This window comes from Oryctolagus cuniculus, chromosome X (assembly GCF_964237555.1).
Source record: "Oryctolagus cuniculus chromosome X, mOryCun1.1, whole genome shotgun sequence".
In the NCBI taxonomy this organism is placed as follows: domain Eukaryota; kingdom Metazoa; phylum Chordata; class Mammalia; order Lagomorpha; family Leporidae; genus Oryctolagus; species Oryctolagus cuniculus.
The window spans coordinates 71,820,914-71,846,757 of NC_091453.1; the positions used below are offsets into that span (position 1 = coordinate 71,820,914).

A 25,844-nucleotide genomic window follows, 5' to 3' on the forward strand; every position below is an offset into this window, starting at 1 on the left:
TCTGTGTGCACTTTCAAATGTTTCCACAAAGAAGGTTTGTCTGAGGTCACATATAAACATACCCTCAGTGACAAAAACACTAACAGGGAGTCCTTAAGTAGCTTCACCTGCTTGATCTCACCGTTTCTTGAGTCATTTGGAGCAGGATGTCATGAAGTGGGTAAAAATGTAAGACCAGGTCCCTGACCCTCAAAGTACCTTCTTTCAAGTGTGGCAGCCCTCCTGAGTTCTAGGACCTCCCCTAAACCGGGTAAACTGCAATGCAGCAAGCAAAAAGTACAGACCTCTTTGGTCTACACTTTGTGTGGATGGCAAAGGGAGAGCACAGGATTGGAAGTCAGGAGACTGGTCTTGCCACTAAATAGGAAATCCTTTTACCTTACTGGGCTTCCCTTCCCCCTGCATCAAAGGATTTGAACGGCTTCTGTGTCGATGGTTCACACGTTCAGTCCCATAAACTGCAAGTACATCTGTCAATGTTCATTTCATTTTGAATTGTTCTCCTGCTCAGTCTCTTCCAGACCTTCCTTGTTTCTCCTGCAGCTCATAGAAGTTCGCTCCTATAGCAACCCGAGTCACGGGGTTCCCCTGACTTCCTTGTTAGCCCCCTCTTCCTAATTCCCACAGTTTCAGTCCAGCTCCCTGTGAGCTCACTTTGTCCTTGGCTCTGCCTGCAGTCTCTCTTTGTACTAGCCTTACCTTAGCCTGTTTGGGCCAGTCAGCGCCCACTCCAGCCGCCAGAGCTATTCCTGCTTGTCTGATGTCTTCAGACCATGCTGCACCCACATATACTCTCCAACCCCACCAAAAGGCTACCTCTGTTTAGGCAGCTGGGAATGCATCCTATCTCCCCTCGAACCATCCTTCTCTGTCTGATGCCAGCAGCAGTAGATAAAGGCAGCTGAACTGAACAGAACAGACTGAACTCCCTCCCCTCCCCTGTCCCCAGAACTGCCCTTTCCCAATCTCAGCTCCTGGCACTTGTCTCCTGTCAAACATTAGCATCTCTACAACTCTTACAGACAGTCTGTTTACTCTGGCCCCAGTCAGGCTGGGGAGACTCTCCAATGCACTTATTGGAGAGGACAGGCGATTGGCAGGGAAGAGGGAGCCTGGCCACACCGGTCATTGTGAGTTATAGTATTTTTAAGTGCCCCTGCCCTTTCCCTTCACAAATCCCTTTGTTAGAGAACACTCGTGTCCAATCCGACGATTCAGCAATTTCCTCTTCTGGACCCTTTCATTTTGGGGCCCAGCTGCCGCAGACCCTTATGAAACAAAATCCACACAATGAAACGGCCAAGGAGATAGGTTTGCAAATTGGGAGCGCTAATCTCAAGAGAACGGAAGAAAAGGTTGGCCTGTCCCACGATTGGGCAAAGGAGTGAATAGCCTGGTATACAATGAGGTAACAGCCCTCCTGTCAAAGAACTCCGGAGCAGTGGCTCTCCAGTCCGGGACCTGGGGAGGCACACACTGAGCCAGCGTCCTTTGATGTCCCTCGATGAGTTCTTCCCCTTTTCAGAGGGTGAAACTGCAGTGGCTGGCAGCTGTGCAGGACAGATCTGGGAAGGGCTAAGGGCCGCCTGCTGCGTTCCAGTTTGCCCTGAACCATGGAGATTTGGGACTCTGAACCTCTGCAGGCCTTGGCCACAAGAAAGAAAAGCCACTCCACAGATACTCTTGAGTTCTTGGCCTGGTTAGAAGGACTAGAGAAGAATGCCAAAGGGCTGCAGATGGGCCAGCAGAAAAAAGTTCAGTCTGTTCTATATAACCTGTCTGGAAACAATGCTTTGCAAGGGGGGCAGTGTGGTACCCACGGAGGCTCACTTTGCCCTGTCCAGTGCTGGGAAGCAGAGGCGTGCTGTCAAAGATATCTCCATCCCATTGCTGACCTCAGACGTTGAGTCTAGGAGCAACTCTGTCCACCATGCTCAATCCTTCCTGATGTCCCTTGCTGCCTACACATCGAGAGGTGATGTCCAGGGGTGGCAAGAAGGGAGACACTTAAATGTGTGAAACAGACAGATAACCCGACCAGGGAGGCAGGGGAGATGGGAAGGAATGAGGTCTCTTGTTAGCCTCTTGTGAGAGGAGGCAGCCAAGGAGCCACAACCACTCCAAACTTCCCTTCTCCCCCCACCCCCCACCCCCGTTCCCCTGACCTGGTGGCCTGGTTAGTCTATCAGTGCCTGCCGGCCTGTGACCCCGCTGAGGGGGCGGCGGCGGGCGCAGGTCCGCAGGCTACTCATGTTTTTCTTTCCCTGTCACTTTTCCTCCTTGCTCCGCCCCTCCGGGTCCTTGGGCTCAGAACAGCTGCTGCTGTAGCTCCTAACTTTGTGCCTTTCTTCTGCCCCCAACGGCTGTTGGCCCGCTCGGAATTGCGGGCGGGTGACTCCGCCAAGGGGGCGTGAGCAGACTCTGTGGGGACTTAGGAGCAGGGAGGGGACACCGATGATGCGGTGACCGCAAGGAACGCGAAGAGTAGCACACGGCGAGGGAGGGGGATGGGGGGGGCGGGGGGCGTGGCCACCAAGCCAGGGGCCGAGTTCGCCTGTTGCTGGGATGCTGATGGATAGGGTTACACGGCTGCTGGGGCCCGCTTGACGAGGTGAGGGGATATTTTTGGAGGGAAGACTTTCCGAGTTTGGGGTGGGGGAGGAGGGCTAGGGGAGACCAAGGGCTCCTTTTACATCTGGAGCCTCATTTAGATTGAGACTGTTAACAGGCGCGCTCCCCCTCCAGCTTTTGGGTGCCGCGTGGAAGGACCTTGCTTCCACAGCCCCTAGTGCCTCCTGTCCGCCGCTTGGGCCACGTAGGTCCCGCTCGCTCCCCTCTTTATTCTTTTGGCTTCGTTTCTCCGCTTGTCTTTATATTTGGTGGCTGCTTTTCCAGAACCGTCTTTTATCTTTTTCAATCCTAGATGGGTCACTATTGCTTGGTCTCTTTTCCTATTGGAAAGGCACCGTCCCATTGGGAAATACCTGAAGAGTGACTCGCTTTTGGAGAATCATCGTTATGTCTACTTGCTGTGTTCCTTGACTTTGCAGCAACTGTAGTTTTTGGTACAGTTAGTTAAAGAATCTGAAGCTCCTAGGGTCGGAGGACGGTATACAGGAAGTCTTCTATATTACTGCCCCGTGCTGGCTCTAATATTGTCTATTTTCTGCTTCTTCTTCTCCTCCTTCTTCTTCTTCTACTTTTCCCTTTCCGTAGACATTGACTGGTAAGTGAACCAGGTGCTTATTTTACTGAAGAAATTTAGATTCCTTGCCGAATGTACACAAGAGTGTTGCCCAGCGCTGGGCATCTTTTATTTAACTACCTAAAAGATGAGTATTTGCGGTTTAGGGTGCAGAGAGTTGATTTGTTTGGAAATCAGTGGATTTTTTTTTCCTTTTCTTTGCATCGCGCCTTGAAGATACCTGTTGCTGTTTCTGTGAATCGTTTTATCTAAAGTTAAAAAGAAAATTGAAAATGTCCTTGCTTTTTCTACCCGTAAGAGTATATTATTACCATTAATAACATCTACTTAAATGGAAGCCTTGTGAAATCATTTGATTCAAGTTGTCTGGCTTTTTCTGAGTGGTAGAATCTAAGTTTTTCTATCTCAAATTTGGCCTTATATAAGCAACCACTTGACAACAGGACGAATTGTTTTCAAAGAAGTGAGTGACTATTTTACCAGTATTCTAACAAATAATCAAAGGAATCAAGGACCTTAAAGACTAACTCATAACTTACAGCACCTTAAAGGGAGAAATCAACGTTTTCCTCTTTGGAGTCTACACGCACGAAACCACCCGTGCCCCGCCCTGCTCCTGCGCAAGCTATCACTCCTTTGACAGGTCACTACTCTCTTACAAGGTTGAAAGCACAAGGAATGTTAAGTAAAATACACTTCTTAAAGCAATATCTGTAACATAAAGAATGGGTAACAAATATTAAGGAGCCATCAATTATTTTTCTAAGGGATCACATTTTTTAAAGTACTTTGTTACCTTCAAAAAATGTGGGCAGAGAATGGAATACTTTGTTACCTTAAAAAAAGTTTTTTGGCAGAGAACGGAAAAGTGATTCTTGGTGACTTTTCCTTTTATTTTCCCCTACAAATGGTAATACACATTGTCTTTAGTCAGGGATAAAAGAGTAAAATGTTAATGAAGGGAGGCAAATTAAAGACAATTTACATCTTAATAATAGTTTTGAATAACTGCCATTAACAAATGTTTAAAGTTTTATTAGATGCTGCTTTCAAGTTCAAAGTAGATGACTTTTTTGAAAAATCCCTTATAATTTTGGCGCTTTTTTGGGGGGTAGATTTTTCCACCTGTTTTTGTGTCCATCTCTGAGCAAGTCTGAAATCTTCCCAGACCAAGTTGACTCTATGCAGCTTACCATTGCTGAACACCAGATTTTAGCAGAAGACATACCTTTTGCCCCACTGACTTTTATCAAACCCTTGAAGGGGTTTAATTTTCAGATCAATTTCAGCCCCTAATTTAAGTTCCTCTGTGCACCTTCGGTCCCCAAATTCTCTAGAAAAAAATTTGTTGTGCTTTATTCCAGTAGAATTAGATCAACAAAGAAAATTAAATTTCTATTTCCTTTCTACTTCAAACATGCTATAAATTGAAATTACAGTTCACAATGTTATTTCTTCTGGAAATATAATGATCTGTCACCAGAAATTGCCAACTTTCAAAATCTCTAAAATTGTTAACAGAAGTTTTCTGTTTGTGTATGTGTTAGATTTTTGTTGTTGTTGTTCTTATTTGGTTTTATGATTTAGAATTTGAGCTTGGTGTTATCACCAATATGTTCATCTCTAATCGAAAACAAAATAAAAAGGTAAGTTTAAACTTATCAATTATATTAACTTTGCTTATTGACTGTTTTCCAAAAGTAAGAAGTTCTTTTTGCTGACATGTCTCAGCAATTAAAAATAATTCACCTATGAGAAAACTTTGATATTGGGAATGACTGAAGTATACAGTTTTTTACTTAAGATATTCTATTTCAGTTATACCTTTAGATGTTCAACACAATCTGATTTTTAATGATAATTTCTAAATGACACCAGTAACTTTTCTAAATTTAAAGGATAAATGACATTTAGAAATCAATCTTGGGGTCGGCATTGTGGCACAAGGGGTTAAGCTGCCACCTGGAATGTCAGCATCCCCTGTGAGCACCAGTTCAGGTCCCAGCTGCTCCACTTCTGATCCAGGTCCCAGTTAATGTGCCTGGGAAAGCAGTGGATGATGACCCAAGTGCTTGGGCCCCTGCCACCCATGTGGGAGACTCAGATGGAATTCCAGGCTCCTGGCTTCAGCCTGGCTCAGCCCTGGATGTTGTGGTCATTTGAGGAGTGAACCAACTGATGGAAGATCTCTCTCACTCTGTCCCTTCTCTCTCTCTCTGTAACCCTGCTTTTCAAATAAATAAAACCAATCTTTAGAAGAACAAAATAAAAAATTTAAAAAGTAAAACCTTTTTCATGATAGCATCCTATTACTCTACTATAGAAATGCTACACTATCCAACACAAGAAATTAAGTGGCATTTAGATATTAAAATAATTGTGATCATATGACATAAGCATAAAGAATGCATTACATATGTGTATATATGTATATAAACCTAATATAATGGTTTTATTTTTTAAAGATTTATCTCTTCATTTGAATGGTAGAGTGAGAGAGCAAAGCAGCAGCATAAGCCATTGCACCACAACACTGGCCCCAATATAATATTTTTGACATCTTCATTCTTTAAATTATTTCACAAAAAAAGGATCATTGGTTTTATCAATGAGCAAAGGACCACAACATTCAAATAGAGACTCATGAGTCTGTCTAGGAATGATAAAACACATAACATGATCCCATGGACCTTTGCCAGAGCTAAATATAATTCATAATCATAGCTGAAATTTGGAGTTTGGGGTTTTCTTGGGTCCTTAGTTTAAAAACATACTTTTACTTTAATTACTTCTTTATGGAGAAACTTTAGGGTTAGCAATATCCTACTGGGTCAGCCTGACAATCATTCATTCCTGCAGACCATATCTTGTGGTGACACCAAAAGACAATTCATGAGGAACGTGATTGCCTTTTAAGATATCAGCCTCAAAAGACTAGATAAGTATCTCATACATCCTCAACTTCTATTGATAAACCCAAACTGATTTGAACATCTTAGAATTTTCTCTAGCCCCTTCTCAAATCTGTTTATGTACTATGTGTTTTGCATATGTATTTTCTATCACAAATTCTGTATTTAATCTTAGCTAGGAGTATTACTTGGGTAATGTATCTCTGTAGTTCTTGCCCATATTTGTCTTTTTTTTTTTTTTTTTTTTGACAGGCAGAGTGGATAGTGAGAGAGAGAGACAGAGAGAAAGGTCTTCCTTTTCCATTATCTCACCCCGTAATGGCCGCTGCAGCCGGCACACCGTGCTGATCCGAAGCCAGGAGCCAGGTACTTATCCTGGTCTCCCATGCAGGTGCAGGGCCCAAGCACCTGGACCATCCTCCACTGCACTCCCAGGCCACAGCAGAGAGCTGGACTGGAAGAGGAGAAACTGGAACAGAATCCGGCGCCCCGACTGGGACTAGAACCCGGTGTGCCAGCGCCACAGGCGGAGGATTAGCCTATTGAGCCATGGTGCCGGCCCATATTTGTCTTTAAAGCCATTTCCTGAGCCTTCAAGTGGTCCAGGGGAGAAGAAAGGTACAGATAAAGACCTTGATCCTGATATTCCACTCTTTGTTGTGAAGATGCAAATTTGTCCTAGCTTTACCCTCTCATTTCTTCTTTTTATGAAAAAACTTCTGTTTTCATTTTAAAACTGAAAGAGAAATTTGGAAAACAAGGAAAAATAATTTTTTAAATGTGAGTCACCCATAATCCCACTCAACCAGTGACAGTCACTTTATTGTCCTAGCAAGAAGGTTCTTCAACAATGGAATGAAAGTTGAATTAAATAATAAGTTTATTTTGGGTGCTGAAACAATCTGAAATCCATGCTTGGTTTTTCATAGTATACATTTTCTGTGAACTTAAAAAAAAAAGATTTGTTTTATTTATTTGAAAAGCAGAGTGACAGAGATAGAGGGAGAGACAGAAGGAGAGAGAGATCTTTCACCCTCTAATTCACTCTCAAAATGGCCACAAGCAGGATCCAGGAACCCTATCCAGTTCTTCTACATGGGTGGCAGGGGCCCAAATACTTGGGCCATCACCTGCTGTCTTTCCACGTGCAAGGAACCTGGATCAGAAGTAGAACAACTGGGACTCAAACATGCACTCGATATGGGATGTCAGCATGTTAACTTGGCCTGTTCCATAACCTTTTTTTAAGACATCTCAAATTCATTAATTCTGACTTTTTTTGCACCAAAATAAACTTATCATTTAATTTTATCAATTTATTATCTGTGCATATATGTATATATGTGCATAAACATATTAATCATAGTTGGATGCATGCTATGTATAGTTTTATATTTACTCATTTTTATCCAACAGTGCATATTATGCATTTCCCTATGTCTTTAGAATGTATTCATTTCTTCCAAATTGTACTAAATGATAGGTATGTATATTCATACAGAGAGTATCTGTATGGGTATATATCTGTCCTGAGTCTGACTTGGTACTGTCATTGATCTTCCACATTCTCTCAAGGCAGACATAAATTCCAACTGGGGCTATATGGTGAGTATTTGTGCAATAGTAACTTCATGCCCTCAGAAGTCCTTATTTAAAGGAGAACATTGCTATTGAAGCAGGAAGACAGTTGTTAAAAGGCCTTCAAGTTTATGAAAGGAAATTTTAAAATTGAGGACTATAATAATTGTTCCATATGACACATGGAAGGTTGAAACCTTGAATAATTCTCTCTTGTATTCTCTGGCTTCAGTATGTAAAACATTGTTTACATATTGTCATTTATTTTACTGTATATAGCTGATATATTCATATATTTGTTTTCTATCACAACTTTTCTATATAAATATAAAATATATAATGCATAGGCCGGCGCCGCGGCTCACTAGGCTAATCCTCCGCCTTGCGGCGCCGGCACACCAGATTCTAGTCCCGATCGGGGCGCCGGATTCTGTCCCGGTTGCCCCTCTTCCAGGCCAGCTCTCTGCTGTGGCCCGGGAGTGCAGTGGAGGATGGCCCAAGTGCTTGGGCCCTGCACCCCATGGAGACCAGGAGAAGCACCTGGCTCCTGCTATCGGATCAGCGCGGTGCGCTGGCCGCAGCGCTCCGGCCGCGGCAGCCATTGGAGGGTGAACCAACGGCAAAAGGAAGACCTTTCTCTCTGTCTCTCTCTCTCACTGTCCACTCTGCCTGTCAAAAAATAAAAAAATAAATAAAAAATAAAAATAAATATATAATGCATATGCATATATAGCCTAAGTAAAGACGTTCAAGACTATAAGAGATCTTTGAGATTTGCTAATATAAATACATATTTTGGCTGTCCTTTTCCTGACTGATTCTGGAACTTACTGTTTCATATGTTTTAATTTTTTATTATATTCAGTTTGTCATTGTGCTTTATATATATGTGTGTGTGTGTGTGTATGAGTGATCATTTAACAAACACATGTAAACAGATATATGTTTAAAATGTGTAGCTTTATTAATCTGGGTGCATTTATGCATTTACTCAAAGAAATAATGTTATAAAATATTGGTTAATGTCCCCAAAAAGTTTAAACAGCACATCATGTAAGTGCAACGCTGTATATCTAACAAAAAATAAAAATATTAACACTCTTAACATTGTTAGTAATTAAAACACAGTTTCAGTCAGAATTATTTCTGTTCACAGAGAGTTTAAGAAGAATTTTTGAGGATTTGTACTTCACTTGTAAAAATCAAACTCAACATTTTGCATTTTTCTTTCTTCAGAGTTGTTTCCTGTTAAAGCATTGCATTTATAGGTTAACAAAGTAAATTTGTAAATAAAATACAACAGCAAAATAAAGGTTTCTATGGGATTTTTTTTTTCAGGACAGTTCAAGAACCTGAAAAGCAATATTAGTAAAGTGCATTGAAAAAGGTACTTCACCTTATAGAATAGTCAATTGACCGACCGTCCTAATAATATGGATAACAGATTGTTTTGGGAGCAAGGTATTAAATAAAGCAACCTTAGAAATTCTCTACACTGGGGCCAGCACTGTGGCACAGCAGGTTAAAGCCCCAGCCTGAAGCACCGACATCCCATATGGGCACGGGTTCGAATCCAGGCTGCTCCACTTCCAATCCAGCTCCCTGCTAACGTACCTGGGAAAGCAGTGGAGGATGGGCCAAGTCCTTGGGCCCCTGTACCCATGTGGGAGACCTGGCTCCTGGCTTCAGATCAGCTCAGCTCTGGCCATTGTGGCCATTTAGGGAGTGAACCAACAGATGGAAGATATTTCTCTCTGTCTCTACCTCTCTCTATAACTCTTGTCTTTCACATAAATAAAATAAATCTTAAAAAACAAAAGAAAAGAAATTGTCTACACTTAAAAAGAAAATCCTTGGCAACCAAGCCTTTGTCAAACTGCCCTTCGTTATGTAGCTATTTATCTTACATTTTTACAAAAAGACTCATTAATTAGTTAATTTATTTGAAAGGCAGAGTGACAGAAAGAGTGAGAGAGAATCTTCAATCCTTCAATCTTCTACTTGACTCCTCAAATGGTTGCAACGACCTGGGCTGGGCCAGGCTGAAACCAGGAGCCAGGAATCCTATCCAGGTTCCCTACATGGGTGGCGGGAACTCAAGTACCTGAGCCTAGGCACATTAGCAGAGAGCTGGAACTCTGACATGAGATGAAGGTGTCCCAAGCAATGGCTTAACCACACTGTGCCACAACACCCACCCATCTCATTTTTATATAATGGGTGAAAGCTATGCTTAAAGTAGATGCTAAATGAGTTCAAGACAAGAAAATTATAGATTGCCTTTATTCCATCTTCTTTTCCTTAAAGATTAGTTTTTTATTTATTTGAAATGCAAAGTTACAGAGGAGAGAGAGAGAGAGATCATTCTTCCATCCACTGTTTCACTCCCCAAATGACCGCAATGGCTAAGGCTGTGCTAGGCCAAAGCAGGAGCCCAGAGCTGCTTCTGGGTCTCCCGCATAGGTGGCAGGGGCCCAAGCATTTGGGCCATCTTCCACTGCCCTCCCAGAAGCATGAGCAGGAAGCCAAATGGGAAGTAAAGTAGACTTGAAGTGGCACTCCTATACGGGACGCCAGCATTGCAAGCAGAAGATTAATCTGCTGTGCCACAATGCTGACCCCCAGTCTTTACTTTTAAATGTCATTGTGGGTTATGTTTTAAATCTTAAGCAGTCCAGCCATTAGAATGATACAGAGAGCAATGAATTTTTCCCTGGATGAAACCATTTATGTGTGTGTGTGTGATACAAGAGATTTAAACTACCCCCAAGGTATTTGTCTCTGTTTAGTAGATATTTAAGAATATTTTTTTTTTTGACAGGCAGAGTGGACAGTGAGAGAGAGAGACAGAGAGAGAAAGGTCTTCCTTTTGCCGTTGGTTCACCCTCCAATGGCCGCCGCTGCAGCCGGCGCACCGCGCTGATCCGATGGCAGGAGCCAGGATCCAGGTGCTTTTCCTGGTCTCCCACGGGGTGCAGGGCCCAAGCACCTGGGCCATCCTCCACTGCACTCCCTGGCCATAGCAGAGAGCTGGCCTGGAAGAGGGGCAACCGGGACAGAATCCGGCGCCCCGACCGGGACTAGAATCCGGTGTGCCGGCGCCGCAAGGTGGAGGATTAGCCTAGTGAGCCACGGCGCCGGCCGATATTTAAGAATAAATTGGTAGCCGGCGGCGCGGCTCACTAGGCTAATCCTCCGCCTTGCGGCGCCGGCACACCAGGTTCTAGTCCCGGTCAGGGTGCCAGATTCTGTCCCGGTTGTCCCTCTTCCAGGCCAGCTCTCTGCTGTGGCCCGGGAAGGCAGTGGAGGATGGCCCAGGTCCTTGGGCCCTGCACCCCATGGGAGACCAGGAGAAGCACCTGGCTCCTGCCATTGGATCGGCGCGGTGCGCTGGCCGCAGCGCGCCGGCCGCGGCGGCCATTGGAGGGTGAACCAATGGCAAAAGGAAGACCTTTCTCTCTATCTCTTTCTCTCACTATCCACTCTGTCAAAAAAAAAAAAAAAAGAATAAATTAGTAATTATTTCCTGTATCCCTAACCTAATAGAACATACACATTTTCCTGCTGGGTACACTTCATATGTCTTTATGATTCCCCAACAGTTTTCTTTTCAAAAAAATAAACAATGTTTAATTTATGAAAAGCTGTATTCATAAGTAAGAAGTCTCCTAAGAGTCCATAAAAAAAAAGCTGGATAAAGAAATGTTGTAGGTGCTGACTAGAGCTATGACATAGTGAACATTCTTTTGTATCACCGTTACCTAGGAGTTGAAGAATCACAAAGGGCATTTCATTTGGAGGACTTGACTATCTCTGGCAAGATCCCTCTTGAGTATCCTCTTCCTTCACCTCCAAAAAAATCCTAATTTTTATTTCTGATTTTTGTCCAAGTGTATATGGAGTCAAGGATCCGGACAATTACAGCATATTTTGTCATTTGGTATGATCTAAATGTAAATATTTCAACCTGGAGAGTATTTTAAGTTTCAAGGTTTGGGTGTGAAGATCTGTTTTCTGTTTAAGTTATTAAGCTTTAGTGTCTGGGAAAATTAAGGTAAATATCTATGTTTGTATCATTTAAAGGCATCTAATTATTTGTTAATAGCTATCTATGTAATATGCAGTCTTATTTGGCAGTTAACATCATAGATTGGAAATTAGTTGTTTAAACTTAATCTGAGTGGATCAAATAACCAATGACTTGTTTACTAAACCATTCTTCATGCCGTGAAATGTAGCTGTTTTCGTCTTTACATGAGTGAACAGTGAACAATCAAGTAAAAACCCTTGACTCTATATGTTATACTTTCATTTATGAAGATCATCGGTTGTTTTGTGATGTTGCCATAAAACAATATCAGCCTAGTAAACATTTCTGGAGAGAGAGATTAAGGTGCCTTTTCTCAAGCGTATTTAGTTAGGCTTTGTCATTTTAAGCCATGGTTTTGACTTCATTTGATTAATATAAGATTTCATTTTATTTTGACAGCCATCTTTTTAGACATGAATGAGTACAAGCTTTTACATATTCATTAGAATTTCTTTTTCTGAAAATGATTTATTTTACTTATTTGAAATATATGGTGACAGAAAGGGAGAAACAGAAATGAATTCTTCTATCCACTGATTCACTCTCCAAATGGCTGCAGCCAAGAATTCCATCCAGGTCTCCCATGTAGGTGGCAGGGGCCCAAGTATTAGTACCATCTCTGGTTGCTTCCCCACACACATTAGCAGAGAGCTGGATTGGAAGCAGAGCAGCTGGGACTTGAACTGCTGCTCCATTATGGAATATTGGCACTGTAGGCTGTGGCTTAATGCACTGTGCCACCGTGTCGATCCCTTATTGGAATTTTTGTAGTTCCATTTATCAGTGGGGATTCCATGCATCAAGTGAGGGTAGTTTTTGCATCTTTTTTTCTTTATAAATAGACAAAATTTTCTTGGATTCAATATTAGGTTTTTGGGGTTTTTTTTAATAGTGCCCAAAATGAGAAAGTTTATTTATAAGATAAGAAAGCAAACACACACACACGTAGGCACATGGCCATAGTTAGGGTGGGCCAGGTTATTTAGGAAAAAGTATGTCACTTTTTATGACTGCTCACTTATTTTGAAAGTTTTTAATATTTCACCAACATTAGTTTATCTTCCTTACAGGCCTTTTAAATTTCTTGAAGCATTTAGCACCAGCTTAGATCATAGACAATGTCCTTTTGGACTCATTTGCTTGCTTTTTCAGACTCCCGTGATCAACTCAGAAGTCCTGGAATTGTGTCTTAAATTCTGTACTATCCACATTTTTTTCCTGATGCATGGTTAAAAATAAGAATGCAACATAGACTAAAGTTCCTTCATGCTCATTCATAGCTATGAATTCAACTTTCTAAAAGTACTGTGCTTGAGCAGCAATGACTTCTTTGTATAGGATTGGTTTCCAAAAAGAAAGGATGCAGTTCACATTTAGCATCTGTTTCTTCTTTAATCTATTCAAGAGACGTCTATCTCAATATGGAATGTGAAAAGATCATTAACTTTTCTTCTCCAGAGTTTTAAAAAAGAGCAAAGATTGTACTTCTAGTTTGCAATTTTGTTTGATATATGCCATGTCAAAAGGAATTGAGAAAAAAAATAACCTCATTGAAATTAAAATTACTTTGTTTTACTAGATGGAGAGTTATCAAGTGAAGGCTACCACTGCAACCCAGTACACCACTAATTACTCACAAATGATGAGTTATCCCAAGAGGTATACCAGATGGCCTTCCTTTCCACAATATTGGATACAACAAGTATGAATTTTATCCTTGGATAAGTTTTGTTTTCTGTTTTTTTGTTTTATGGCTTTAGGAGAGGGGGTGCAGGTAAAAAGTTGATCTTTCCACTCCAATGCACATATTTCTTATGACTTTATTAAATTTTACTGGGGTGGGGGAGGACCTGTTCTTACTAAAGTATACTGAATTTCTCCTAAGGGCCCATTGATCAGATTATCATTTATCTTTGAGCATTTTGAGACTTCCATATTAGTGGCTCTGAATGTTATTCCAAAAAGCAATAATGATTTTTTCATATCATAATGAACAGAAAAGTATATCATTAAAGAATTGTTTATTTATAGATTATATTGGTGCAAGTTAACCCTGGGGAGACTCTCACTATCAAGTCTAATGATGGGAACATTCAAAATATACAAGGTCAGTGAAATGTAATTAGATGTATGCTATTTGATGTCAGATAGAATGAATTTAAATATTAGTGTGAAACGACTTTACTAGTATATATCACTTATATCCTTTGCTGTTTGAGCCAAATTGAATGCTTTTAAATTAATATAGTTCTCATAGGGGCTTAGCATCAATGAAATGTCCAGGGCTCATCTTGCTAACCTTGAGACCTTCAAGAGTAAGGTACTTCAAAAAAATCAAAGGATATTAATTCAAGAATTCAGTTTGAAGAAGTCCAGATTTTGGAGATATTAATAACCACTTAGAGTTTTAGACTAGTCTCCTGTAGCCACAGCTGAGGCTTTCAGATTGCTCATCCATTTGTATATTCAACAATTATTTCTTTAGTGCCAGGCTTGCACCAGCACTATACTAGACAGTTAGATACTGTATAATTTTATTATATATATATACCTTAAATACATATTATATAATTATATATCTTATCATATATACACAAACATCTCAATTTGAAATAGTTAAGCTTTATCTATTTCAAACAGAGATGATTATTTCTGTTTTTATGCCAATTGTGCATCCTAAAGTGATTTTGTGGTGTCTCAAGAATTTCTAAAAACATTATCATCCAGCAATGGATTTTATATGGCTACCATGTAAAGTTCATCAGGAACTCGTATTTATTATATTTCCTATTGTTAAAAATAAATTACCATTCTATGATCTGAAAGTCACATATATTTTTAGTACTAAGTACCAATTATAGTAATCTCAGATAAACAAAAGCATGATGACATATAAAAGTTTCTATTCTGTGTTGTATTTCAAATTGCTATGCAATTGTGTATTTAAAGACAGAATACTTATAATAGTAGGGCATCACATAAGTAGCATTGACTCCTTTATAATACACTGTTTTCTAACAACTATTTCACGTTATTGGTGAGAAGCCTTAAAAGGAGAATTGATTTAAGTTTTACTAGGTAACATCACTATAAAAGTATATTTTGTTGTATAAAGTAAAACTTCTGTTATGCAATGTATAAACACGATACATGAGAAAAAATAGGTAAGTAAAAATTAGATTATACCAAGAGGCTAATAGTTCATTTTCATTAGCAGTAAAATTTGCCAATATTTTTATAGTACAAATTTTACCCAGTACTCATTACATGCCTTGATTATTTCCCACTGGTTATGACAAATTTTCATTGACTCATCTACCTTCATGAGTAAACAACATACAAGTTTTAAAATGGCTAGCTATTGTTAAGGCTTGGTGCTGATTTTCACTATTTAAAATTAACTGGTTCTTATAATGGACTTTATTTAAAGTTATTGCAATATTTATTAATAATAATTATCTTTTAGGGCCTGCTGATGTGCCTCTGATGTCACCAAGTGGTATTTTGCCACCTATATATCTTCCTCCTGGTTACATGTCTCAGGTATTGAACATTTTTCATTATGTTACTACATGATTAAGACAACTTTAGAAATATTATTTATATATTCACTCTGCTGTTATTATCACCGCTAAAAAGCAATTACTTTTAACAAAATCTTTAAGGATTGATATTGTTGTGTAGTGGGTTAAGCTGCTACTTGTAATGCCAGTATCCCATATCAGAGCTCTTGTTCGAGTCCCAGCTGCTCCGTTTTGGATCCAGCTTCCTGATAATTCGCCTGGTAAGACAGTGGAAGATGGACCAAGTACTTGGGTCCCTGCCACCCACAAGGGAGATCTAGATGGAGTTCCAGGCTTCTGGCTTCGGCCTGGCGCAGTCCTGGTTGTTGCAGCCATTTGAGGAATGAACCAGCAGATGGAAGATCTCTTTCTTAAGATTTAAATATTTTCTTAAAGATTTATTTATTTATTTGAAAGGTGGAGTTACAGAGAGGCAGAAGCAGAGAGAGAGAGAGAGAGAGAGAGAGAGAGAGAATCTTCCATCCATTGGTTCACTCCCCAGATGGCCACAATGGCCACAGCAGTGCCAATCCAAAGCCAGGAGCCAGGAGCTTCTTCCGGGTCTCCCACGTGGGTGCAGGGGCCCTAGGACTTGGGACATCTTTCACTGCTTTCCCAGGCCATAGCAGAGAGCTGGATTGGAAGTGGAGCAGCCAGGTCTCAAACAGGCGCCCATATGGGATGCCAGCACTGCAGGCAGCGGCTTTACTGCTATGCCACAGCGCTGGCTCCCAAATAAATAAATAAATATCTAAAAGCCCATCTGGGGCTCCCACATGGGTCCAAGCACTTTAGCCATCATCTGCTGCTTTCCCAGGAACATCTGCAAGGAGCTAGATGGGAGGCAGAGCAGATGGGACTCGAACCAGAGCTCTAACATGGAATTATGGCTTCACAAGCAGCAGCTTCCCACACTGCACCACAACATCAGCCCCAATAAATAAAGCTTTCTAAAAAAGAAAAGAAAAAGAAAAAAAAACTTAAAAGAAATTATTTTAAACAATTGATTTTTATCCAGACTTCCCTTACATTGGCTCATAAATGATACCAAGTTCACTTAGTGAATTTGGATCTCTTAGTATTTGTTAATCCTCTGTTCTTTGTTTCTGAATACTTTAAACCATTTTAATTATCTAGTACAATTGCTACAACAGTGACTTCTGAGAGTGTATGAGCTCTAGTCTGTAAAATTACTTAGCATCTTCAGTTCAGTAGTATTTCATTTTCAGACTATTAATGCAGTTTTAAGAATATTCCATAGTAATCAAGCACCTAAAATGGTCAGGAAATTCTGGCTGCTATAAACATTAATAAACTATCCCAAGACCTTGGAAATTTAATAATTGAGAATACATCTTTTTCTGCTTCTTCTACTTTTTGCCTTAGTAGCTTATTTGAATCTATGACACAAATGTGGAGATTAAGAGCATGCTGAATAAGTCAATATAAAATGCAAAGGGTATTCAACACAGTTCATGGAAATCTGTGTTATGAAAAAACTATGCATGGATTACAAAATTTGTTTGTACCAAATAAAATCAAAGTTCATTTTCCATTAATGTTTTGTAGTACCCTTTATTTCTCAATGGAATAATCTATTGGTCAATATCTAGTAAAAATATAAATGTGTATACTTTTTGTTCCAGAGGTTCTAATAAAAGGAATTTATCCAAAAGATATATTTTCATAAATTTTCAATTATAAATTCACAAGAGTATTTTTTACAATATAGTCACAAAAAACTGGAAACAATCTACATACTTATCAATGGACAACTAACTATATAGCAATAGAGCACTATGTAGCTGTGATAAAAAAAAAGAATGGGGAAGATCTATGTACTGGTATAGAAAGGTCTTCAAGAATATAAAAACTGTACATATGGCTTATCATTCAGTATATAATTATAAATATTTCTTCACTGAATCATACTATGACATGATAACAATATACTTTTTCCCACATTAAAAAAAAAGGAAATGGAGAAGAGGGGAATGGTGAGGACTCTTGGGGTAATAGAAATGTGTTGTTCTTAATTTAGATATTGGTTATGCATGTGATCAGAGAACCAAAAACTAATTTTTCTACACACTTATGTGCATTTCTTGGTATGTATACCGTATTTCAATAAAATGTTTAAAAAAAGAAAAGTCTTCAAGAGAGTGTGTTAAATACAAAAAGGAAGGCATCAAATAGTGCAAATAATGCTACTTTTATGTAATAAAAAAGAAAAGAAGAATTTTCATTCTTATTTGCTTGTATAGGCATGAAGGAACTCTGGAAAGAGTCATAAAATACCAACATTCATTATCTATTAGTAGTGAATAGATAAGGGCTAGGAGAGAAACCTTTAATTGTATACTTTTTTTATACCTATGGTTTCAAAATATATTGATGTATTATCTATTATGAAAATACCTCTTTAAAAGCTATATAATACACATGGGAAAAGGAAGGATTATCTTGCCTTCTGCTTGATATTACAATTTAACTCAATTATTGGTTTTTAGTGCTTTAGGTTTCTAAATTAACACAAGATGTAAGCCCAAAAATTGGTAGAAAATGCTTACTTTTATGGTTTCTTATATGTTTGTATGATTATGTCTTCCATCTTAGGTGGTAGAAGAAAATGGGATTCGCAAAATTATCATTGTGCCTCAGACAATTGACTGTCATGTGTCCGTGCCTGCTTCAGTGCAAGTACCACAGTTCATACTACCATTCTCTCCTGTGTATCCACAAGCCCCCGAACTGATGTATTCCTCAAATCAAGGAGAATTCCCACCGCCTTATATCCAACAGCCAGGGCCACAGCAGCTGATGCCACCACCACCACCACCACCGCTGCCACCACCACCACCAGCAACATTTATGTACCAACAAAATCATGGTAGTATATGTTTCTTATATAGCAAATATTTTTAGTTTATGGAAATTAACATATTTGGACAATTATTAAAATTTAAAAAGCAGGAAATAAGAACACTTCAATGAATAATGGGATTTGTGTGTTTGGCAAAATAGAGTTTCCTATATATGTGTGCTGTAGTTTGATATAACAATGTGATTTATGATATTTAATTTTACTGATTAGGTCTATAAAATCAGATTCTAAAACTGTAAAATAATGTTTAGGCTATGAATGCCATATACTGGAAATATATGAAAGATATTGGAGGGTCAGCATTACAATCATCTTAAGAACTTAATATTTAGAAATGGAGTTACTACCTAGGGAGAAAGTATATTTGCTCGTATTTTTCTTTCTGTACGTACCACTTATTATAAACAGTCAAACATATGCCTAGTATCTGTATTAAAGCAAACTAATAAAAATTTTTTAAAGTAACACATGTCTTACCAGTGTTCTTTTGTTGGTTAGGTAAAAAACAACTTCAGATATGTAACTATAATAATTAGAATTATTATTAAACAGTATCCCATTGTCTCTTTTAGCAACCTATTCCCAGAAAAGACGAAACTATAACCAACCTGATGAAAGGGCTACTAGAATGGGAGAACATATGAGGACAAAACCAAGACAACGTCAAGTTGGTGGACACAAGAGTAACCATGTGTTTAACAACAACTCCTTGCTTGTAAACAAAACTTATGGTTTTTCTAATGTTTTTGATACTCCAAGCACTTATATAATGAACTGTACTCCAGACACCTACAATGCAGACAATCCCTTGAGCGTTTACAATGCAGACAATGGTCCGAGAACCTACACTGGTGACAATACTCTGAGTACCTCCCACATGGACAGTGTTCAATGCACCTACGCTGTTGAAAGTACTTTATGCACCTACACTGTGAACAATACATTGAGCACTTATGCTGTGGATAATACTTCAAGTACTTACACAATTGAGTACCCTCCAAGCACCTACACCACTGACAAAATTCCCAACAATTCTTCTACTGCTCACATCCCTAGCACTTCCACCTCAGATGCTATTCAGTGCCTTGCAGCCAGTGATAGTGTTCCAGGACCTTCTGGCATTAATAATGTTCCCAAGACTAACACGAATGACAAAACTCCCAGAACATCAACTATTGACAGTATTCCAAGCTCTTCTACTACTGACAGTGCTCCAAACACTTCTATCTCGGAAAATATCCAAAGCACTTGTGCTATTGACAGTGTTCCCAGTACTTCCAATACTGCCTATGCTCAAATTGAGACTAGTCACAGAAATAAATGGAGCACTGTGACAGTCAGCGACATCAAACAGAAATCAGGAGGAAAACAAAACAAGAGCCCATCCTCAAATGCAAAGGAAAAAGGTAAAATAGATTTCAGTTTCATTGCCAGTGAATAGATATCCTAATACTTAGAAATCACAGTGCATTTAAAATATTTCGGTGCTATTTTCTGCTTCCATTTCCTCTTCTTTGAACCCCTACTTGTAATTTTTTTTACTTCACTATTATCACTTTTGATTAACAGATTATAATTGTGTACATTTATCAGGTACAATGTGGTGTTTTGATATATGTATACAATCTGAAATGGTTACATAAAGCTAATTAACACAATTATCACCTCATTTATCATTTTTTATGGTGAGACATTTAAAATTTACTATCTTACCTGTTTTGAAATATGTAACACATTGTTATTGACTATAGTCACCCTGTTAAGCAGTTGATTTCAAAACCTACTCCTCCTACCTATCTGAAACTTTGTTCCTGTCAATCAACAACTCTCCATTCTCTCCCTCCTCACCCCACTCCCTAGTCTCTGGTAACCATCATTCTACTCTACTTCTATGAGTTCAACTTTATTATATTTCACATACAAATATAGTGAAGATCATGTGGTATTTGTCTTTGTACACCTGAATTCTTTCACTTAACATAATGCTCTCCAGGTTCACCCATATGGTAGCAAATTACAGAATTTAAATATTTATTTATCTATTTATTTGAAAGGCAGAGTGACAGAGAGAGGGGGAAGAAAAAGAGCAAAGAGATCTTTCATCTACTGTTTCACTCCCCAAATGATTGCAATGGCCAGGGCTGGGCCAGGCTGAAGCCAGAAGCCAGGAACTCCATCCTGGTCTCCCTAATGCATAGCAGGATCCCAAGTACTTGGGCCATCCTCCATCAATTTCTCAGGTGCATTAGCAGGAAGTTATTGACACTTGGATATAGGAAGCCAGTGTCACAAATGGCAGCTTAAGTTTCTATGCCACAGCACTTGCCCTTTAAGGCTGAATAGTGCAAAAAACCCTAGTTAAACTGCATTCTAAAATCATGAAGGAATTACTATCCTTAGGTAAAATGTGCCTTCCACATAATTATTTCTAATTGCCTATCAGCAAAACATTGCAAATTACTCTATGATCCTAACCCATTCACATGATTTTATTTAAATTGAGAATGCTTGTTTGTATTTTGTTAGGATCTGTTTAATACTATACACTTTAGACATCCCTTTTTTTAAAAAAATTTAATATAAATTACTTAATAGATCTATTTTAATGTAATTGTTTAACAGATCTCTCAGTGATGGTACCCTTGTATTTGAATAACAAACATCTAACTCCTTTATCTTGTTTTTGTCATTTCTTCGTTACTTTTGGAATGTAAAACAGAAGATGGGAAGTCATGCTGTTTCAATATTGAGAAACCTGTGGTAAGTAACTAAAATGAATATCTAAATTTAAATATTTCTTCGAACTCACCTCGCCACTGTAAAACATGCAAAATCACTGGTATTTTTCTCTATATTGTTTTAATTTGCAGCCTTTATCTAGTTAAAATATCATAGTCTCCTTTAGCAGTTCAATAAATAAATATTCAGTGTGGCTTTGTTAACAATAACATTAACAGCTTACTGTTTAATCACAGTATTTAAGTATCTAATATGAAAATAATAAACATCAGAAATGACTTAAGGAGACTATATCATAAATCACAAATTATAATTTTTAAGTATGCTACTTGGATTCTTGCTATTTTAGGTCTCCGATATTCAAACAAGATCTGCAATAATTTCATGGAATTTGCATGACTCTGAGAAATATCATCAGACTGAACCTCCTGTAACATTTGAGTTGGCAATTTCAAACAGTGGTAAAGACGGAAAATATGAAAACATATATATGTAAGTGTCTCTCTTTTTAATCATTTCTCATAATTCAATTTGAATATGCTGTGTGAAAATGCAGAGTCCTAGTTATACCTAGATTGAGTTATAAGAGTTTTTCTGCGATTTTTTTTCCAAGTTTTAAACACATTTTTCTACAGCAATAATTTTCTAAATAGTGGTAGGTTGTAAGATTGGTCCACAAAATTTATTCCATCATAGCATTTTAGAGTTGAGGGAGACCTTAAATATTAACAGTCCAGTCTCTATATTTCATAGACTTCCTATTAGGCAAGTTTAGACTCAGGGAAGAAAAGAAACCCTCCAATTCCCTCTCTTTATTTCTCACTTGGGCAATTAAGAAAAAAAGCCTCATATTATGGTGTATTTGGGTACACAAACAAGGTATTTATGTTGCAATGGGAATTTAGAACTTGGGCTTTCCTGAGAATCTCGCTACAGGAGCTAGTTATAAGGTAGAGGCTATTTAGCCAGATGAGCTTAAGAATGTGCTCAAAAGATAGAATCAGCACTAGGGAGGATATAGTGGAGGACAGAACAGGATCACATCTAGCCACTCCCAACAACTCTGGGTTGGAGAGGAATATGTAATCTGAGCTGAGAGAAGCACGATGGGAAGGAAATCTCAAGTGGAGAAAAAAGAAAATTCCCCAGGCTCACCAAACAATTAGGCAGTAAATCAGCGATTATGGAGCTATCTGTAAGTACTTTAAAAAACATAACACACCTTAAACCTTATTTGCTACAACTTGTTATCTTGATTCTGAAACTCAAAGTGAAAATTTGAATGCAATTATCTATGTATTGTGTAAAATCTTATTTGTTTTACAATGTCAGTTAAAAAAATTTTAATTTAAGAATTATAGTACACATCTTTTATATTGGGTAGGAAGACAGGAATATGTAAAATGTGATGAAAAGCTGTTTATAAAATTAGCATTTCCATTAATTTGCCTAGTGATTTTTCTGGTATTATCATTCACTTTACAAAATCATTAATTTTTATAAAAATATACTGCCTATATTCTGATCATCCTCAGTGGTCTTTGCTTAGAAGTATCAATCTTTTAGCTTTTCTGGAGATTATTTTAGAACCTACAGCTTGAAGGAGTTCCTTGAGGTGGTAGAGTAACCTTAGGGGACTAAGGTTGCTTAGGAAGACAAAGTGTGGAAACTCTATTTTCTGTAGCAGATAGGTGTCCACCCCAGCAAAATTGCTGTGTGACTGAATGCATGATACATGGTATCTTTAAGGTTTTTTATTCTACATTACTTAAACTAAGTTGTTAAAGGCAAATCTGTACAATTATAGTGTGAAGAGTACACAGTGGTAAAATAGCAAAAATTTACTTCTTTTTTAAAAGATTTATTTATTTATTTGAAAGGCAGAGTTACAGAGAGAGGGTGATCTTCCATCTGCTGGTTCACTCCTCAAATGACTGCAACAGCCAGGGCTGGGCCAAGCCAAAGCTAGGAGCCAAGAGCTTCTTCTGGGTCTCCCATATGGGTGCAGGGACCCAAGCACTTGAGCCATCTTCTGTTACTTTCCCAGGCACATTATCAGGGAGTTAGTTTGGAAATAGAGCAGCCAAGACTTGAACTGGCGCCATATGGGATGCTGGCATCACAGGCAGGAGCTTAACACACTCTACCATAATGCTGGCCCCAAATTTTCATTTCTTAAAGTGTTATTAATTTGGCATGCAAATGAAGTGTTTTGAATTATTAATATCATTGTTTTGTGTGCATATAAAATGGATTAAATTTACCCAAACTTTAAGGAGAATTGTGCTTTTTTGTCAGCTGAATATATAAGATTAGAACTGCCTACATAGCTTTTAAAAATGCATGAGCTTGGGGCCGGCACTGTGGCGTAGCAGGTAAAGCCACTGCCTGCAGTGCCGGCATCCCATATGGGCACTGGTTCACGTCCTAGCTGCTCCACTTCCGATCCAGCTCTCTGCTGTGGCCCGGGAAAGCAGTAGAAGATGGTTCAACTCCTTGGGCCCCTGCACCCGAGTGGGAGACCCAGAAGAAGCTCCTGGCTCCTGGCTTTGGATCGGCACAGCTCCGGCCACTGTGGCCAGCTGGGGAGTGAACCAGCAGATTGAAGACCTCTCTCTCTCTCTCTCTCTCTCTCTGTCTGTCTCTCTGTCTCTCTGTCTTTTCTTCTCTCTGTGTAACTCTGACTTTCAAATAAATATTTTTAAAAATAATAATAAAATAAAATTTAAAAATGCATAAGATCCATTATTAACAAAGATTACTGTCTTCACAGTGGAAATGGACTTACATTTACCCTACTTGATCTACAGCCATCCATGGACTATTTCTTAAGGTAAGAATTCCATCCTACACAACCTTCCCCTACTCTAGAGCCATCCAGACTCCCAGTTTATATCAGTTCACAACTTACTATTCTGATAGTCAGTCTTGCTATTTCCTGGCAAAGTGGCCTTTCCTTCAAACGTCAAAACAACCCCCTCCAAAGCCGGATTTAGTTCACTCTCTCTTATTTAGAAGAGGTGAGAAGGTGCTTTGGAAGTCGTTATCTTCAGTGACTCAATTTTGCTGTTAGTATTTTATAATTAGCTCTAGGAAATGTACCTGAAAGTTCAAGTTTGCAGTTAGTATGTATTTTAGGATAACTATTTGAAAGCTTATGACAATTGTCATTACATTTTTAGAGTTACTACCATCAGAGATTCACAACAAAGAACTGTGTCTGAAGTGGTTAGCTTCTCAACACCAGGTTGCGAACCGGACCCTCCACTTCCACCCACACTGATTAACAGATCCAAGAGCAGCCTGAATTTACAATGGAATGTAAGGATTTTATTGGCAAAAGCAACTCAACATGTTTTCATGATCTAAAAATGTTCCCTTATGACTTGAATTTTAAATGCAGAGTTCTGCATGCTTCATCTGAACCTATTTCTCCAGTATTTTTTCTTCTTTTTCTTTATATCTGTATCAAGCATCAAGTAAATTGAGATGTCAATAAGAAATTCAAAAATTAGTAAAAATTGAAGTAGCAATTCTGCAAAATAAATTTAGTTATTTGTGAGGTATATTTATATATATATATAAAACACAACAAAACACAGTACCTAGGCATGTCTTCTACAGTTTTAAACTTTACAGTAATTTACATCATTTCAAATGTATAGGGGCCGGCGCTTTGGCATGGCAGGTGAAGCCACTGCCTGCAATGCCAGCATCCCATATGGGTGCCGGTTTGAGTCCCTGCTGCTCCACTTCTGATATAGCTCTCTTCCATGGCCTGGGAAAGCAGTGGAGGATCTCCCAAGTCCTTGGGCCCCTGCACTTGCATGGGAGACCCAGAAGAAGCTCCTGGCTCCTGGCTTTGGATAGGCTCAGCTCCAGCCATTGAGGCCATTTGGGGAGTGAACCAGAGGAAGGAAGACCTCTATCTCTGCCTTGCCTCTGTCTCTGTGACTTTGCCTTTCAAATAACTAAATAAATCTCTAAAAAACTGTATATATACAGGAAGAATCACTATGTTCCTAAATTTATGCATATAAGAAATGCATGAAGTTTATATACCTTAAATAAAATTTAAAAAATGAAAGTACATACATATGTATATGTATGCCTTTTTGTATCGTGTAAAAACAGCCCATCACAATTTTTTTCCCTTTGATATTTTTAGGGTTCCAATGATAATGGTTCTAAAATAAACAGCTTCCTTTTGGAATGGGATGAGGTATAGTTTTATTTTTAATAACTTTTTTGTGAATTATTATTAATAATATGATGAATTACAGCATTTTATAATGTTCTAATTTTGTGTATATTATTAAAATAGGGCAAAGGCAAAGACTTCAAAAGTTGTTATACGGGCACTATGAAACAGCACAAGATTCTTAAACTGAATGCCTCTACAAAGTATTCATTCAGATTAGCTGCCAAAAATAACTTTGGCTTGAGGTACACTAACTTATTTGCAATATTTTAAAATCTATACTTAAATAAGAACCTGAAACTAATTTTTCCACCTTAACTTATTTTCAGTGATTTCAGTGAAATAGCAGTCTTCCATACATCAGGAATAATGCCTCCAGCACCATCACCTCCCAAGCTGAAAGCAGCAGGAATCTGTAACTTGTCACTAGAATGGTGTGCCCCGGCTAACACAAACCCAAATCTCAGTCTTACTTATGTTCTGGAAATGGAGGAAGCGGGATCCGTAAGTTTTCGTTTTATATACTTTAACCTTCAACCTCATTTTTAGGTAAATTTTTATATGTGTTTCACACTTGGAAACATTTTTAATTTGATGGATTTACTTTCTACTCAATAAGTTCAATCAGGCAATACCTAATTCCTTAGTCTTTCTATTCTGAATGGAGCCAAG

The 25,844-nt window shown here is 38.7% G+C and overlaps 1 protein-coding gene across 4 annotated transcripts in view; it reads left to right on the top strand.

Annotated features, from left to right (window-relative positions):
• The first annotated feature begins 2,512 nt into the window (after positions 1 to 2,512).
• The window catches only part of LOC100338274 (fibronectin type III domain containing protein 3C1), a 47,177-nt gene continuing 23,845 nt past the window's right edge, over positions 2,513 to 25,844 (top strand). For 2 of the 4 annotated variants that reach the window (XM_017349677.3, XM_051827361.2), the window contains exons 1-13: positions 11,611 to 11,749; positions 13,365 to 13,487; positions 13,817 to 13,892; positions 15,252 to 15,328; positions 17,965 to 18,238; positions 18,805 to 19,638; positions 20,952 to 20,992; positions 21,321 to 21,463; positions 23,745 to 23,804; positions 24,154 to 24,292; positions 25,140 to 25,193; positions 25,296 to 25,417; positions 25,502 to 25,676. In XM_017349677.3, the coding sequence (XP_017205166.1) occupies positions 13,365 to 13,487; positions 13,817 to 13,892; positions 15,252 to 15,328; positions 17,965 to 18,238; positions 18,805 to 19,638; positions 20,952 to 20,992; positions 21,321 to 21,463; positions 23,745 to 23,804; positions 24,154 to 24,292; positions 25,140 to 25,193; positions 25,296 to 25,417; positions 25,502 to 25,676 (2,118 nt within the window). In that variant the 5' untranslated portion in view covers positions 11,611 to 11,749. Of the gene's footprint in view, positions 2,612 to 2,706; positions 3,227 to 11,610; positions 11,750 to 13,364; positions 13,488 to 13,816; positions 13,893 to 15,251; positions 15,329 to 17,964; positions 18,239 to 18,804; positions 19,639 to 20,951; positions 20,993 to 21,320; positions 21,464 to 23,744; positions 23,805 to 24,153; positions 24,293 to 25,139; positions 25,194 to 25,295; positions 25,418 to 25,501; positions 25,677 to 25,844 lie in introns of those variants that run through there. The other 2 variants (XM_051827360.2, XM_070067076.1) reach the window with 2 other exon arrangements.